Here is an 18,680-nt window from a genome sequence, read left to right as displayed (position 1 = left end):
GCGGCCATTGCGAGTGTACCCATAGGAGCAAAGCAGGAAGCGAAAGCAGGAAGAAAAAGTAGGAAGTTTACTCATCAATATGTACTGTGATTTGTTGATTCAACTCAACTGACATTACAACTACAAAAACATTCTATTGCTTGAGCCACATCAGTTAACATAATTTGAATTAACATTCTACATTACCATGGAAATGATTGCATCACAATACCAGGCAGCCATTGCGAGTGTAATTGCCAGGGTTAAAGGTTCCAAGCCCGTTCTGTTAATTCTATTTCTATGGTCACAACTCTACCCACAGTGTAGAATGATTATGTCACAATTAATGAAAAGCTCCTGACTGTCAAACGGAATGTTGAACCAGACACCAGGGCCTTCTGGTGGGATTCCACTACAGCCAAGCAACATCAGGAAAGGTAAAGTAGAAACTCAAACTGGGTCGGAAAGGAGACGTTTCCTCTGGGTACAGCTCCTAACCTTAACCATTAGTGACCTTAACCATTAGTGACCTTAACCATTAGTGTGGAAAGTACAAAACTTAGCCAAGATCAGTGTCTGGGGGCAACTCCACCCAAACCACAGTGAAACACAGAGATCAGCTCTGACATCATTTGTTCTCTGTGTCAGTGCTGTTCCGTGGCCATGGCTGATGGGTTTGATTGGTTTTTATTTTGATCGTTTATGACTTGATGATTTATAGAGGACCACCATTAATTTATCCTTTTAATAAACACTTTTTGGCTCTGACTTGTTATTCTGAGACTGGCTCTGACTTGTTATTCTGAGACTGGCTCTGACTTGTTATTCTGAGACTGGCTCTGACTTGTTATTCTGAGACTGGCTCCGACTTGTTATTCTGAGACTGGCTCCGACTTGTTATTCTGAGACTGGCTCTGACTTGTTATTCTGAGACTGGCTCTTACTTGTTATTCTGAGACTGGCTCCGACTTGTTATTCTGAGACTGGCTCTGACTTGTTATTCTGAGACTGGCTCCGACTTGTTATTCTGAGACTGGCTCTGACTTGTTATTCTGAGACTGGCTCTGACTTGTTATTCTGAGACTGGCTCCGACTTGTTATTCTGAGACTGGCTCCGACTTGTTATTTTGAGACTGGCTCCGACTTGTTATTTTGAGACTGGCTCCGACTTGTTATTCTGAGACTGGCTCCGACTTGTTATTCTGAGACTGGCTCCGACTTGTTATTCTGAGACTGGCTCCGACTGAGACTGGCTCTGACTTGTTATTCTGAGACTGGCTCTGACTTGTTATTCTGAGACTGGCTCTGACTTGTTATTCTGAGACTGGCTCTGACTTGTTATTCTGAGACTGGCTCTGACTTGTTATTCTGAGACTGGCTCTGACTTATTCTGAGACTGGCTCTGACTTGTTATTCTGAGACTGGCTCTGACTTGTTATTCTGAGACTGGCTCTGACTTGTTATTCTGAGACTGGCTCTGACTTGTTATTCTGAGACTGGCTCTGACTTGTTATTCTGAGACTGGCTCCGACTTGTTATTCTGACACTGGCGACACTGACTGTGACTTGGGTTGTTTCCAAAATGGCCCCCTATATAAAGCACCACCTTTGGTTTGTGGAGCCTTACTTGCCCTTAGACATACTATAGCCAAACTTTTGTACTTGCACAGGTCAAACCTCAAGTTATACCCTGCCCTCCTCCTTCCCTCCTTTCCTCCTCCGCCATCACTTCCAACGATGATGAAGCCTTCGCCCCCAAAGGTCCGAGTTCAAGAGGAAAGGACATGGACTGTGATGAAATCACAGGTGGAGTTTGGGATAGGGTCAGCACTCCAGCGATGGCCAATCAACAGCTCTCTAAGCCCAGAGTAACCAATCAGACCACCAGTCAAGCCACCACCACCGCCAGTGTCCCCGGCAGCTCAGCCCATATAGGCAGACACTGTGCTAGGGTTAGGGATGAGGGCTGGGAGGATGAGGAAGAGGAGGCAGACCAGGAGGCTGACCAAGTAGATAGCACCTCCACTTGCTCCCAAACACCCACCTACGGCACTGTCAGCCCATATTCTGAGGACCCAGATGTAGTGATAGAGGACGTGGAGTATATTGAGGATGGATGTGACGTAGATGTAGAGCCAGATCCAGACCAGGACAGTCATCACAGGACAGGAGGGGGACAGAGAGGGGCTGTAACGGGCTGGAGGAGACCGAGAGATGCCACTGACCATGGGAGGGGCAGGGGACGACATGGGGACAAACCTTCAGCTGCCCAGCAGGAGCAGACCCAGAGCCAGAACCAGACCAGGGCTCCTAAAGGAAGACCTCCTACCCAGAACAAGACTGGCAAACTGGGCAAACACACACAGGTAGAGACCCCTGGATTGGGGGTGGTGATGGGGATGATGACAATGATGATGAGGACAATTATAATTTTGATGAAAACAATGACAATAGACAAGATAACTATAACCATGATGATTGTGATATACATATGATATTTTCAGACGTATGACCCGTGTGTGACCCCACTGGAAGTCAACCCTCTGGGCCTGTTAGGTACGCAGTCCGAGAGTGCCATCAGCAGGCACGAGATCACCAAAGGGGAGCGGCTCTTCTACGGGGCTCACATGGGCAGCGAGACACGCAATGTAGAGTTCAAGAGAGGAGGAGGTCAGGGTCATAGTATATAAGATATACAGTCAGGTCCAACATTATTGGCACCCTTGATAAAGATAAACCAAAACAATGTATGAAATAAATAATCCAATACTGAGCTATATTGTATGCAAAAAAAGGGAAATTATATTATTTTATACTCCTACAATTGCTCAGAGAAAGAGATTTTACAAATTTTATCGCTAAAAGAAAGGTTCCACATTTTTTACCACCACTGTTTTCAGTACTCTGTCACCCAAGATAACGGCACTGAGCCTTTTCTAAAAATGTTATATGAGATTGAACAACCCATTGGGAGGGATCTCAGACCATTCCTCCATACAGGATCTTTCCAGATCCTTGATATCCTTAGTCTGTGTTTATGGACTTTCCCTCTTCAATTCAAACAGGTTTCAATGACTATCCCAGAGACTGAGATTGCCATTGTAAAATGTTTATTTTGTGGTCAATAACAGATGTCGTATCTTAACTTGATCACTCTTTTGTAACGGAGAATTTTCCTGCTGCATCAGGAAATTCAAATGAGCCTTGTGAGTCCCTGATAAATAGCAGTTCTCCTTCTCTCCATGCTGGGGCAGTCGAGTCAAGGGGTTCAGGGCTTGCTATCCAAATTATTTCTCTCAGAGGTCATATGGTTAGTGCTATCTAGAATCCTTGGGACGTCCTTACCATAAACCCTAACCATAAACCTTACCTATCCCTATCCCTAACCCTAACCTAAACCCTTAGCTTAGCCAAGTTAAATAAAGGTTAAATAAACATTTTAAAATGAACCATTTTAAATGTCAACGTCACTGGGGGGTAGGAACGTCCCAAGGATTCCAGATAGCATGGACCTATGTCCTATTATTGCAATATTCAAATGCATAAAAAAGTATCTGAAATGCAGCCATACACATCAACAACTGCTGTTTACATACTGTATGTTAATAACTATATAGATATTGGTCTCCACCAGGCTACGACATACAAGTGCCAAGTGTATGTTAAGATAAAAAATGAAGTTCCAACGTGGCCTGGGGTGGTCTAGCAGTTAGGGCCACTGTCTTCAGCGTGGCTGAGCACATATAGGCCTACTGTGTAGGCGTGGTTTTTATTCCAGACCACGCCGTTCTGACACAAATAACTCATTTGACTTGATTTATTTACACATTTCAAGTATGGAGAGTCCAGAGATATTTTATCCCCGGTCTTGATAGGAAATGAGCACGTCAGATACATTTGGATAACATAAATAGGAAGCAAATAAAATAAGAACTATAGGTTAGGGGGGTTAGTATTTTTATTTAGTCCGGGGGATGAGAAAATGAGTTGCTTATTATATCTCGATGTGTGTATCTCGATGTGTGCTCGATGCTGCCCCTCATTCCTGATTCTCTTCTGGGCGTGCAATATCAAGTGTGCCTAGTCTCAATCAAAAAATCCATAGCCTGTACAATAGGCCATAGGCCTAGGCTACACGAGGAGCATGGTCAGGGATGCAAAGGGCAAAGTTATATTTGTAAGAAAATGTTCTTCCTTCCCAAGTTTTTGTGCTGTTGGGATGGTGTAAAACTAGGCTATACTGTATTACACACTGCAATTGATAAGCTATCCCAATCATGAGCCCTGCTCTTGTTGATGTCAGCCTCTTGTGCTGCCTAACCAATGGCTGTGCTGTGTACGGTGGCACTACAGAAGGCGAGTCAAAGGGTTCTTTCAAATATACTCTTTTATTTGTACAAAAAATGCAATATCTGTGCTCGCTGACAAGGCCTACTGATTTCCTGTTCAGTTTGAGAGGGAGAGTGTGAAGATGAGAAAGAGGACTGGAGGTCATTTTGCTACTGCTATAATTTATTTGAATAAAAACAATATGTTTTGTTGCCCATAATGAAGCTATTTATAAGAGTTAGTAACTTCACAATAAAGCCATATTCAAGTAATTTACATAACTTACATTACTATGAAGAGGCAGGAAATAGACAGCGCCTGAGTGCTGAAAGGCTAATTCGAGAAGGCCTAATTAATTAAAAGAGTCTTCATTTTAAATTGATTTTAGGCTACTAACAACAAGAGGGCTTTGTGTTGGAGCTTATCTTTTCCTATTAAAGAAAAAAGAGATAGGCCTACCTGTTCGACAGACGAAATGATAGTCTGCTAGTATCCGTAGACTTTGTCAACCAATTCCTTCCATCACCATGCACTCCTTAAGTATCTCAGTGTCAGTGAAGGGCTTGGTGTGTTTGTATTTGTATTTATTATGGATACCCATTAGCTGCTGCCAAAGCAGCAGCTACTCTTCCTGGGGTCCAGCTACTCTTCCTGGGGTCCAGCCATGTTAAGTCATAACCAGGGCTCGAATTGAGGGGGTATCTGAGAGTATTGTGGCTTTTGTTAAATAACATTTCTAAAAGCATAGGTCTAGCTTAAGATAAATAAAAAATTGACCTGATTACATAAAGCGATCTATAATGACGCTTTATTCAGCAATGCTTTGTGCTAGAAACAACCTGTAAAATGCTGTGGAAAGACGTGACTCCGATACATATGGGTTATATATTTGTTTTGTCTCTATGACATTCAGAGGCTGCGGTGCAACCTTCTATAGCCAAGGAGACTGGCTATAGAATGTCTGATTCTGTCACTATCAATTGATGTTCAACATTTCAGCACGCTATTAAACTACATACTAACTCTAAGTCAGTCAGGAGGAAGCCAGGTAGCCTAATTTAATTCATTTTCGGCTACCGAAAATGAATTATTTAGGCTATGTTATTATTATTATTTCAAGGCTATAACCTTCCATTTAAGTTATAAATTGTGAAACATTTGTGACACGCAACAGGCAGGAGAACTCAGTATTTCAACAACAACTTCAACAACATGTCTATAAATTTCGCATTTAGGCTGTATAAAATGAAAAGTATGTATTAGAATTACATTATAATGAAACAAAAAATGCCTTATTAGGCTATAAAGTCAATACCTTTGAATTCACTTTTGGCCAGTCTTTGGCTAGAGGATCATGCAGTGATCTATGCATGCCTATTTTATTAATTTAACGTAGCAGATGATCTAATGCCCTAATCACAGTCAACGTAGAATATGATTTCCAAAAATAAAGTGCATTTAGGCCAACCTGATGATATGTGGCTGCTGTGTTAAAAAAAACAAATGGCTTTTTCTTGAATTCATACTTCAGTTGTAACTGGTTCTTAGCACGTTTCCAAACTTAGACGATTCTCTTTTTTAACAATAACCTGTATAGAAATGAAAACGTGTGTGGTGCTGCAACATGCATTCATTCGCTGTCAGGCTCCTTTGTGGTATTAAAGAAGATTCTGCATGTCTCCAATCATGTAAAATAATGTAGAATCGCATGAAATGCATTTATAAAAGGTATTTTTTTCTCAGTCCGCAAATAAGATAATAGATTCACGCAGAAGCACAACCATCTCTGCAGCACTCCACCAATCAGGGCCTTATGGTAGACTGGCCAGATGGAAGCCACTCTTCAGTAAAAGGCACATGACAGCAAACTTGGAGTTTACCTAAAGGGGGTACCTAAAGGACTCTCAGACCATAAGAAACAAGATTCTCTGGTCTGATGAAAACAAGATTGAACTCTTTTGCCTGAATGCCAAGCATCACGTCTGGAGGAAACCTTGTATCGTCCCTATGGTGAAGCACGGTGGTGTCAGCATCATGCTGTGGTGATGTTTTTCAGCGGCAGGGACTGGGAGACTAGTCAGGATCAAGAGAAAGATCAACGGAGCAAAGTACAGAGAGATCCTTGATGAAAACCTGCTCCAGAGCGCTCAGGACGTCAGACTTGGACAAAGGTTCACCTTCCAACAGGACAATGACCCTCAGCACACAGACAAGACAACACAGGAGTGGCTTCGGGACAAGTCTCTGAATGTCCTTGTGTGGCCCAGCCAGTGCCCGGACTTAAACCCGATCTAACGTCTCTTGAGAGACCTGGAAATAGCTGTGCAGCGATGCTCCCCATCCAACCTGACAGAGCTTGATGGGAGAAACTCCCAAAATACAGGTGTGCCAAGCTTGTAGTGTCATACCCAATAACCCGGCTGCACGAGTGCGCCATCGTGTACCATCGTGCATAAATGTATTTTGTCCCCCCACACCAAACGCGATCACAACACGCAGGTTAAAATATCAAAACAAACTCTGAACCAATTATATTAATTTGGGGACAGGTCAAAAAGCATTAAACATTTATGGCAATTTAGCTTTAAAAAAAAAGTTTTACCTTTATTTAACTAGGCAAGTCAGTTATGAACAAATTATTGAGAGCCTAGGAACAGTGGGTTAACTGCCTGTTCAGGGGCAGAACAACAGATTTGTACTTTATCAGTTCAGGGATTTGAACTTGCAACGTTCTGGTTACTAGTCCAAAGCTCTAACCACTAGGCTACTCTGCTTACTAGCTTGTACTTGCTAGCTAATTTGTCCTATTTAGCTAGCTTGCAGTTGCTAGCTAATTTGTCTTGGGATATAAATATTGAGTTGTTATTTTACCTGAAATGCACAAGGTCCTCTACTCCGCCAATTAATCCACACATAAAACGGTCAACCAAATCGTTTCTAGTCATCTCTCCTCCTTCCAGGCTTTTCTTCTCCTGACTTTCTTTGCGATTGGCAACTTTCATAAATTAGGTGCATTACCGCCACTGACCTCGTTCGTCTTTCAGTCATCCATGTGGGTATAACCAATGAGGAGATGGCACGTGGGTACCTGCTTCTATAAACCAATGAGGAGATGGGAGAGGCAGGACTTGGAGCGCGATCTGCGTCACAAATAGAACTGACTTGTATTGTAGCCCATGGCAACGCAGACGCTCGTTGGCGAGCGCGAGCAGTGTGGGTGCAATAATTGAATAATATGGATTTCTAAATGTATTTTATAACGCTCACACACGCAACGTAGTCAGCCTGTAAGACTCGAGGCTGTAATCTCTGCCAAAGGTGCTTCAAAAAGTGCTTAGTCTCATAGCAAAGGTTCTGAATATTTATGTAAATGAGGTATTTCTGTTTTTTATTTGTAATACATTTGCAAATATTTCTAGAAACCTGTTTTGCTTTGTCATTATGGGGTATTGTGTGTAGATTTTAGACTAAGGCTGTAATGTAACAAAATGTGCAAAAAGTCAAGGGGTCTGAATACTTTCCGAACGCACTGTATATTTTACGGAATGCTTGTCAAATAGATAAATATTCCTTAGGCTGTTATAAAAATACTAAGTTGTTGTGATTTCAATACCAATCAGAGGGTGAACATATCTCGAAGACACAGGAGGCTGCTGAGGAGAGGACCGCTCATGATAATGGCAGGAATGGAGCGAATGGAATGGTATCAAACACATAGAAATGTGTTTGAGTTCGATTACCATTACATAGTTCCGTTCCAGCCATTACCATGAAGCCCGTCCTCCCCAATTAAGGTGCCACCAACCTCCTATGCTTGAAGACTTTGGTTGCAAGAAGGACTAAAAGACAATTTATGCTTGATCCCAGGCCAAATTGAGCTCTATACTGCATCGCCGTGTGCCTCCGAGATTTTGTAACAATGCGCAGGGCTCCATATAGCTCCGCATTGACATGACTGGTTGACGATAGGTGGGGGCAGGAGGTCCTGTATAAACACAAACTCACTTCCTTGACATCTTCCTTCACAACAGTTCTGCACTGCTCTGCGAAGCGCAATAAGTCCCAGGACCGAGTTTGGGAAACCCTGTTTAATAAGGGAGCGGTAATGAAGTGACCAATAATGGTTGCAATTGGGATCAGCTCTGCAGGTGAATTTAGCGTGTATTGATTGAGGGTTTAACTAGACATCAGCTGGTGACATTCTAGTGCTCTATAATCTATCTATTTGATTATATTCCAATAAGCTACATTCTGTAGGCTACTCCTTAGCCCTCGTGTCAAACTCATTCCACGGCGGGCCGAGTGTCTGCGTGTTTTCGCTTCACCCTTGTACTTGATTGATTAATTAGGGTCACTAATTAGTAAGGAACTCCCCTCACCTGGTTGTCTAGGTCTTAAGGGAAAAAAAAAAAAACGCAGACACTCGGCCCTCCGTGGAATGAGTTTGACACCCCTGCCTTAGCCTATCCATTGTCACATAATGAAAGGAGTGATAACCGATAGGTTACTGCAGTGTTTCCCAAACTCGGTCCTGGGGACGCCACGGGGTGCACGTTTTGGTTTTTGCCCTAACACTACACAGCTGATTCAAATAATCAAAGCTTGATGATTAGTTGATTATTTTAATAAGTTGTGTCGTGCTAGGGAAAAAAAAGCAAGCGTGCGCCCTTGGAGTCCCGAGGACCGAGTTTGGAAAACACTGGCTACTATGTTTCCCTGGCTGAGTTAATTTGGGCCATCAGTGGATTGATAGATGTAGGCCTATTGTAGAACTATAAGCTTTCCTCCAGTGTGGATGCTCGTCCATGTTTTATAGTTAGGCTATGTATAATTTGTCAATATAGTTCTGGTCTTTGATGTGCATTGAAAGCCTGTGTTGTGTGGCTTTGATATTTCATTTCGTAGAGGTTTATGCATTTGAGCCTACCCAAAGACGATTTCATTAAGCTGATACACTTTTCTTTTGTGTGTAAATTATCAGACTATTTGTTTAACTTCACAAAATAAATGCAATGAACTTGTTGGACTAATGTAGGCTCAGGCTGGTCACTATATCTGTTGACCCGTCATTCAGGGAAGGTGGGCCAGAACCCCACTTGTTTTGAGCCCCACCTGTTTAGCTAAAAAATACAATTAAAATAATGGGCCTGTTTTGCATGTTATGTTGGCATTCTTTTGTGTTACATATCAGTTTGCAAACAATATTTTTTTTAAATCATTGAGTTGATAAAGCCGCATACTCTCTTTCTTGAGTAAGGCAACTCCAAAATGCAGGTGTTTCAGCGTAGCTCAGTGCTTTCTGTGGTGGAAGGGCAGCCAGCGAAAGCACAGGCACTGGTCATTTTCTCTAGTTGTGCTGTAATTCGCTGAGTCTTCTGTCACTCATGGGGACACTACGTCACCTCAGAATCTACAGGGAGAGCCTGGCAGTTCAAGACCCCTTGGGTGCTGCCATAGATTTACATCAGAATTCAAGAAGGCTCAAGGTCATGGGCTACAGATATAACATGATTTGACGTCATTTTGATTGGACTGTTCATGTTAACGTCTTACTTTCAACATCTTAGCTAGTTAGCTAGACAAGCAGTCATCATGAATCATGTCGACAATCTACTGGAAGATCCCTTTCAATCCTTGTCATATGAAGATATCATCTGCCATTGGACATAAACATTACACAACAGGTCGGAAAGCTTAAATTCAACAATGAGTGGTTTGCAAGGAATCAGTGGCTAACTGCAAACATTGCAAAGCAATCATTATTTTGCCTCCCTTGCCTGCTATTCGATGGAGAGGGTATGTGGTCCAAGTCTGGGTTTAAGGGTGTAAAACATTTGTCTGAAAGGGTCTCTTTTCCAAGTTTAAAATGTTAAACATTCACACACAACCCCATGGGCCAGTAAAGGTTGAATCCATTGGCCATGCTGTCAATCCAGCATGATTTACGTTCAAAACAACTAGGAATTTAAAACGGGGAAATCTCACACTTCAGTGCCTTCAAGATAAATGGGAGCATGGAAAAATACGAGCTCCGACTGGGAAAAAAAGGTTTTGAATGGTCATCCAACTTGGAATTCCAAGTCGGGAACTTTGTTCTCTTTCTAGAGCTCTGACTCTCCTACCTGAAAATCACTGACGTCATGATTCAACCTGTTTTCTTCCCCGAGCTCCCAGTTGTCTTGAAGCACCATTAATCCAGAGAATGGCAGACTTTGATGAAAAAGTTTGCCCACAAGAAGGACCGCCGCACGACCTTCCTGTTCAAGTGAGCACATCACAGCAACTGAGTACAAAAATGTGTCTTGTATGCAGTGGTGGAAAAAGTACCCATTTGTCATACTTGAGTAAAAGTAAAAAGTAAAGACACCTTAATAGAAAGTTACTCAAGTAAAAATGAAAGTTACCCAGTAAAATACTACTTGTATACTACTTGTATAAAAGTCTAATAGTATTTGGTTCTAAATATACTTAAGTATCAAAAGTGAAAGTATAAAACATTTCAAATTCTTTATATATATATATATTTTTTTTACCTTTATTTTACTAGGCAAGTCAGTTAAGAACAGTGGGTTAACTGCCTGTTCAGGGGCAGAACGACAGATTTGTACCTTATCAGCTCGGGGATTCGAACTTGCAACCTTTCGGTTACTAGTCCAACGCTCTAACCACTAGGCTACCCTGCCGCCCATATATAGCATTTATTAACATTTCTTTGTGTAGCCTATGCAGCATTACTAGTTAGTTATTGTTTATGACCCTCTGATGATAAATATTTATTACTTAGATTACATTTTCAATTACATTTAGTTACATTTAATTGGTTTTAACAATGCTGAGGTAAGCACTAAGAAAAATATGAATACTGATGAACATGGGTGCATCATTTTTTATTATTTTTAAGCCTTACCCAAACCAAACCTTAACTTTAACCACTCAGAATTAATGTCTAAACTCTTAACCTTTGAGTTGTTTCTGTTTTCACCCTGTAACCAAGAGGAATTAACCTATGTAGCGGAATTAATGCTGTAGCCACACAGAATTAAACTATGTAGCGGAATTAACGCTGTAGCCACACAGAATTAACCTATGTAGCGGAATTAACGCTGTAGCCACACAGAATTAACCTATGTAGTGGAATTAACTCTGTAGCCACACAGAATTAACCTATGTAGCGGATTTTACGCTGTAGCCACGCAGAATTAACCTATGTAGTGGAATTAACACTGTAGCCACACAGAATTAACCTATGTAGCGGAATTATCCCTGTAGCCACACAGAATTAACCTATGTAGCGGAATTAACGCTGTAGCCACACAGAATTAACCTATGTAGCGGAACTAACGCTGTAGCCACACAGAATTAACCTATGTAGCGGAATTAACGCTGTAGCCACACAGAATTAACCTATGTAGCGGAATTAACGCTGTAGCCACACAGAATTAACCTATGTAGCGGAATTAACACTGTAGCCACACAGAATTAACCTATGTAGCGGATTTAACGCTGTAGCCACACAGAATTAACCTATGTAGCGGAATTAACGCTGTAGCCACACAGAATTAACCTATGTAGCGGAATTAACGCTGTAACCACACATAATTAACCTATGTAGCGGAATTAACACTGTAGCCACACAGAATTAACCTATGTAGCGGAATTAACGCTGTAGCCACACAGAATTAACCTATGTAGCGGAATTAACGCTGTAGCCACACAGAATTAACCTATGTAGCGGAATTAACGCTGTAGCCACACAGAATTAACCTATGTAGCGGAATTAACGCTGTAGCCACACAGAATTAACCTATGTAGCGGAATTAACCCTGTAGCCACACAGAATTAACCTATGTAGCGGAATTAACACTGTAGCCACACAGAATTAACCTATGTAGCGGAATTAACGCTGTAGCCACACAGAATTAACCTATGTAGCGGAACTAACGCTGTAGCCACACAGAATTAACCTATGTAGCGGAATTAACGCTGTAGCCACACAGAATTAACCTATGTAGCGGAATTAACGCTGTAGCCACACAGAATTAACCTATGTAGCGGAACTAACGCTGTAGCCACACAGAATTAACCTATGTAGCGGAATTAATGCTGTAGCCACACAGAATTAACCTATGTAGCGGAATTAACGCTGTAGCCACACAGAATTAACCTATGTAGCGGAATTAACGCTGTAGCCACACAGAATTAACCTATGTAGCGGAATTAACGCTGTAGCCACACAGAATTAACCTATGTAGCGGAACTAACGCTGTAGCCACACAGAATTAACCTATGTAGCGGAATTAACGCTGTAGCCACACAGAATTAACCTATGTAGCGGAATTAACGCTGTAGCCACACAGAATTAACCTATGTAGCGGAATTAACGCTGTAGCCACACAGAATTAACCTATGTAGCGGAATTAACGCTGTAGCCACACAGAATTAACCTATGTAGCGGAATTAACGCTGTAGCCACACAGAATTAACCTATGTAGCGGAACTAACGCTGTAGCCACACAGAATTAACCTATGTAGCGGAATTAACGCTGTAGCCACACAGAATTCATATGTAAAAAATAGACTTTCATCCATAAGTCAAAGGGCAGTGGGCTGGATTCAAAATCATGTCGGGGTCAGTGGCTGTAACAACTGGACCACACAGGCACTGAGGAAACAAGTAATTTATTCTGCCTATTGCTTGCCTTCACCATAATAAAACAATTGATTAAAAGAAATACGATTTTCCCTAACAAAAAATATATTTACCCCCTACAAATGTCAATTCATTATGATCCAGATAAGAATTCACACAAGACGCGCTGTAGCCTGCACATAGCCTACAAGTAGTCTACATAAGGTACAATGTTGGTACTGTGCATACAAATCCCGCTTCCAGCTGCCCCCTGGTGGCAATTCTAAAAATGTGTTCAGATATTCAAATCCTCCTGCTGCAGGATTATTTTCCTCCTGTGATGAAAGGGGTCAAATTAAGAGCTGACATTTGTAACTATTTCTTTGTGGATTTTGATGTGTGCTTGCGGTTACTGTCTTGCTGGAAGATCCACTTGCAGACAAGATTCAGCTTCCTAACTTCCTGGCAGAGGCAACTGGGTTTTTGGCTAAAATGTCCTGGTAATTGGTCAAGTTCATGATGCCATTGACCTTAAAACCTGTTACGGATGATGCGAATTTTCGCAGCTTTTTGTAAAAAATCGTGCAACATTTCAACGTCCTGCACTCATGCCAGGAATATAGTATATGCATATGATAAGTATGTGTGTATAGAAAACATTCTGAAGTCTCCAAAACTGGTTAAATCGTGTCTGTGGTTATAACAGAACGTGTTCAGGAGTAAAAATCCCTGGGAAAACTGGTCACCAAAAACACAAAAAAAATATTCATCCGCCAGTCAATGTATTGTCTAAGGCGATAGAAAATAGATGAGGTTCCCGTTACAATGCCTACAGCTTCCACACGATGCCGCCAGTACTGGCATTTCATGGCTGGTTTATCCTTGATGAGATGACGTATAGGCACTTCCTGTCTTGGGGCGCACCGGAGGAAGCTATGAAAGTGAAAAAATGGACGGTGATTTCAAGACTTGCTGCTATCGAATACAGATCGCCCCGTGATCAATTTGATTGATTATTAACGTTTATTAATAGCTAAAGTTGGTTTACAAAAGTAGTTTGAAGTGATTTGTAAAAGTTTATAGGCAAATCTTTTAATTTTAAAAAGTGACGTTGCGTCTTGAAAAGGTGATTTTTCCTGGATCAGACCGGCCTTCATAAAATGACATTTTGGGGATACAATGACAGAATTAATCGGGAAAAAGACCCAATTGTGATGTTTATGGGACATATAGGAGTGCCAACAAAGAAGCTCGTCAAAGGTAATGAATGTTTTATATTTTATTTCTGCGTTTTGTGTAGCGCCGGCTACCGCAAAATCTTTTGTTTAGGTCTCGTTCAGGTATTTTGGGGGGTGCATGCTATCAGATAATAGCTTCTCATGCTTTCGCCGAAAAGCATTTTACAAATCTGACATGTTGGCTAGATTCACAACGAGTGTAGCTTTAATTGAGTATCTTGCGTGTGTGTTTTAATGAAAGTTTGAGTTTTATCGAGTACTATAGGTGGCGCTCTGAAATTTCCGCTGATTTGGTTCCTTTGCAGGAACCACATCCGTAACAGGATTTATTAACAAGGCAAGTGCCCCAGGCACAGTGGAAGAAAAATAGCCCCATAACATCAAAAATCCACCACCATATTTTACAGTAGGTATGAGGTTATTTTCTGCATATGCACCCTTCTTTCGACGCCAAACCCACCACTGGTGTGCGTGGCCAAAAAGCTATATTTTTACATCCTCTGATCATAGCACCAGTTCCAATCCAAATGCCAAAGCCGTTTAACAAACTCCAGGCATTGTTGGTTGCTCTCAATAATTCAATTTTTTTTTCTGGCAACCCTTCCAAACAGTCTATTGGCATGGAGGTGGCTTCTAATTGTACATTTGGAGACTCGGTGACCCGAAGATGCGACAAAAGTTCTGTAATTATTCAACTATAGCCCTTAGACTTTTGTTTGCCTCCTGAACCATTTTCCTCAATGTGCAAGATACACATGAGTCCAATGCCAGGCAAGTTTGCCACTGTTCCATGGGTTTTAAAGTCATTATAGTGGATGCACTAATAGTGGTAAGTGGTATATTTAGTCATTTCTGGGCAATTTTTTGTACCCATTGCCTGATTTATGAAGGTCAACAACCATGTCTCTTTTCATTTGTGAGTTCTTTGCCTTTTACCATGGTGATGGATGACAAAGGGATTTGACATGCGTGTTACCTGACTTTTATACCCCAGTGAAACAGGAGGCCATAGAAGGCCACAATACAGTTCCTTAAACTGAGATTAACTTCAAAAAGGAGAATGTGAATGCAGATTTACTTTTGTTTTTATTTCAAATGTATCTTAAGGGGTGACAATAATTTTAACACCTATCTTTGAGAAAAAAAAGTATTACTTGTTAAAGAAAATGTATTTCTCTGTGCAAATGTATTAGTACGAAATAATATAATTATAAAATGTACACAAAATATTTTGTATAATTTATTTTATAGTCTAATTTGCTCATGTTTATCAAAGGTGCCAATCATTTTGGACCTGACTGTATTTACCATCGTGATACAGAAAAGGAAACAAAACATTAACAGTAGAAAATCAACTTCCCATCCACCCCATCCTCCAGGAGAGTACCTGCGCTCGTCGTTCCGAGCACACCTGCGGCGCTACGCCTGTGCCTTCCTGAACAGTGGAGGGGGCAGCCTGCTGGCGGGGGTGGACGATGACGGGGTGGTGAGTAGGACACTAAATTAATACATGAAGACTCCTGAACAGGTAATCAAATGGCTAACCTGACTATTTGCAAATCGCCCTCTTTTACACTGCTGCTACTCTCTTTTTATCATCTATGCATAGTTACTTTAACTATACCTACAGGTACAGTACATATTACCTCAAATAGCCCGACTAACCGGCGCTCCCGCACATTGACTCTGTACCGGTACCACCTATATATGACCTCGCTACTGTTATTTTCACTGTCGTTTTGCTCTTTTTTTTCTTTACTTATCTATTGTTTACCTAATACCTCATTTTTACTTAAAAATTGCACTGTTGGTTAGGGCTTGTAAGTTAGCATTTCACTGTAAGGTCTACACCGGTTGTATTCAGCGCACGTGACAAATAAACTTTGATTTGATTTGAATAATGGATTGAATAAAATGTCATTGAATATAATAGCTTGATAAACAAATCAAAACAGAATGTAATGAAACTGTATCAATTTGATTAAAAACTTAACCATCAAATGGATCACTTCCATCCGTCCTAGGTGAGGGGTCTACGCTGTGACCACAGACAGGAGGACCAGGCACGGCTGCTGGTGGACTCTATCCTAAAGGGCTTCCACCCTACCCTGTTACCACACTCCTACACCCTGACCTTCCTCCCAGTGGTCAGACCGGGGCCCGAGAGCCAGAATCTGAAGGTGCTGTCTGTCTCCCTATCTGCCTGTCTGGTACTCTGGTCACTATCCTGTCAGTCAGTCTCTTACCCTGTCTCTATTATTCCACCTGCAGGTGCTGCGCCTCACCCTGCGGCCCCCTCCAGCCCTCACCCAGCAGGGCCTTTACCAGACTGACCAAGGAGAGGTGTTCCTCAGGAGGGATGGCAGTGTGGAGGGACCGCTGTCTGCTAGCGCCATCCAGGAGTGGGCCAGGCAGGTATGTAGATATTAAGACCCATTAAATAGTTATTTTATGACTGGGTCATTGTGGAGGCATATTAGGTAGTTGATATACAGGAGATTAGGAAACTTCTATCAGATGACTTACATAAGTGTGACAAGTAGTCTTATTTTATCTTAGCACTGGATTATCTTATCTTATTTTAGCTATAAATTGTGGTTAGTCGAGCAGCAATCAGCTAGCAGGTGACGGCCTGTCTCTCTGTCTCCCCCTAGAGGTGGAGTGGGGAGGTGAGTCGTCTGCAGCACTGTGTGGAGGTCCTTCTGTCTGAGCAGCGACTGCTTCTGCAGGAAATACGCCAGCAGAGCCAGGCCATCGCTGCCCTGCAGAGCGCACAGACTCAGGCTCCGTCACAGGCACAGGAATATACACAGGCTCCAACACAGGCTCCAACACAGGCTCCAACACAGGCTCCAACACAGACACACATACATGTACACACACACACCCAGGCACAGGCACATGTGAAGACACCTGCAACTGAGAGCCTTGGGAACAGGCTGATGCAGATTTTAGGGAAGGCAGGGCGAGCGACACCACTAGACCAAGAAGTCCCTTCAGTCACCCCAGCAGCACCCAGCTCAGCTCTGCCTCTGGTACCCTTCATGGCTCCTGATCTGGACTTGCTCCGGGAATCTCCAGGAAGGGCCCATCTCTGCCCATCTCTGTCCCCAGGGCACAACCAAGGCCCTGGACCCCCACACTTCCCTCAGTGCCAATGTACAGAGTGCAGATCAAACATCTGCAGACTGATGTGAATGAATGGCCAGGTTCAACTTCCAACCTTCTGAATGTCGATAGATATAATTCCACCCTTCCATTGAAATACAACCCATTACCCTCAGTCACTGACTAATGTGTTAAGGTTTCTCTCTGGAAGCTAAAACATATCTCTAGTATCTCCAATACACCAATGAGATGAACAGTAGGCATTACAGTGCTGCCTTGTCTGCATTATGCTGCAGTGTTAGACCACATACACCAGGAGGCAGCAGAGACCAATCCCTCCCTCTCAGTCGTCACTAGTTACCACAGCCGAAAAGTCATAAACCCCACCTATTTCTACCATTTATCTTCTTAAAATGTGATTTTAATCCTAACCCTAACCTTAACCCTTAACCACACTGCACACACACCACACTTTATGCCTAACCCTAATCTTAAATGAAGACAAAAAAAGCATATTTTGTTTTCATGAATTAGGAAACATACCATTTTAACTTTGTGGCTGTGCTGTCTAGTGGAAACATTATTAATGTGATAATGCCCACTTATTAATGTGATAATGCCCACTTATTAATGTGATAATGCCCACTTATTAATGTGATAATACCCACTTATTAATGTGATAATGCCCACTTATTAATGTGATAAAGGGTCTGAGGATGAGTCATGAAGAGGGGGTGGGAGAAATTAAACTGTGGAGAGATGAGGGGTGGGAAGGGGAGAATTCAAACAGAGGAGAGATGAGGGGTGGGAAGGGGAGAATTCAAACAGAGGAGAGATGAGGGGTGGGGAGGGGAGAATTCAAACAGAGGAGAGATGAGGGGGGAGGGGAGGGGGAGGGGAGAATTCAAACAGAGGAGAGATGAGGGGTGGGGGGGAGAATTCAAACAGAGGAGAGATGAGGGGTGGGAAGGGGAGAGGGGAGAATTCAAACAGAGGAGAGATGAGGGGTGGGGAGGGGGGTGAATTCAAACAGAGGAGAGATGAGGGGGGGAGGGGAGGGGAGAAGATCAAACAGAGGAGAGATGAGGGGTGGGAGGGAGAATTCAAACAGAGGAGAGATGAGGGGTGGGAAGGGGAGGGGAGAATTCAAACAGAGGAGAGATGAGGGGTGGGGAGAATTCAAACAGAGGAGAGATGAGGGGTGGGGAGGGGAGAATTCAAACAGAGGAGAGATGAGGGGATGGGGGAGGGGAGAATTCAAACAGAGGAGAGATGAGGGGTGGGGAGGGGAGGATGAGGGGAGGGGAGAGATTCAAACAGAGGAGAGATGAGGGGAGGGGAGGGGAGAATTCAAACAGAGGAGAGATGAGGGGTGGGGAGGGGAGAATTCAAACAGA

The 18,680-nt window shown here is 42.5% G+C and overlaps 1 protein-coding gene across 1 annotated transcript; it reads left to right on the top strand.

The window, feature by feature from the left end:
* Positions 1–1,817: 1,817 nt before the first annotated feature.
* LOC112229313 lies at positions 1,818–17,736 on the top strand. Its single transcript, XM_024395141.2, has 6 exons — positions 1,818–2,345; positions 2,484–2,649; positions 15,555–15,661; positions 16,200–16,355; positions 16,447–16,590; positions 16,830–17,736. Exons 1-6 carry the CDS (start codon positions 1,818–1,820, stop codon positions 17,370–17,372), a joined length of 1,644 nt encoding a protein of 547 aa, XP_024250909.1. The 3' UTR covers positions 17,373–17,736.
* The last annotated feature ends 944 nt before the right edge of the window (positions 17,737–18,680 follow it).

The sequence above is a fragment of the Oncorhynchus tshawytscha genome, linkage group LG31 (genome assembly GCF_018296145.1).
Source record: "Oncorhynchus tshawytscha isolate Ot180627B linkage group LG31, Otsh_v2.0, whole genome shotgun sequence".
NCBI classification, from domain to species: Eukaryota; Metazoa; Chordata; class Actinopteri; order Salmoniformes; family Salmonidae; genus Oncorhynchus; species Oncorhynchus tshawytscha.
The sequence above is the reverse complement of the archived record's forward strand: the minus strand, read 5'-3'. Positions and strand labels throughout refer to the sequence as shown.

Excerpts from the sequence above, each read along its gene's own strand:
- LOC112229313 (XM_024395141.2), top strand. The coding sequence starts at position 1,818 with ATGGCCAATCAACAGCTCTCTAAGCCCAGAGTAACCAATCAGACCACC. Across the intron at positions 2,346-2,483 it reads AACTGGGCAAACACACACAG|ACGTATGACCCGTGTGTGAC; the intron begins GTAGAGACCCCT and ends TGATATTTTCAG. Across the intron at positions 2,650-15,554 it reads AGAGTTCAAGAGAGGAGGAG|GAGAGTACCTGCGCTCGTCG; the intron begins GTCAGGGTCATA and ends CCCATCCTCCAG.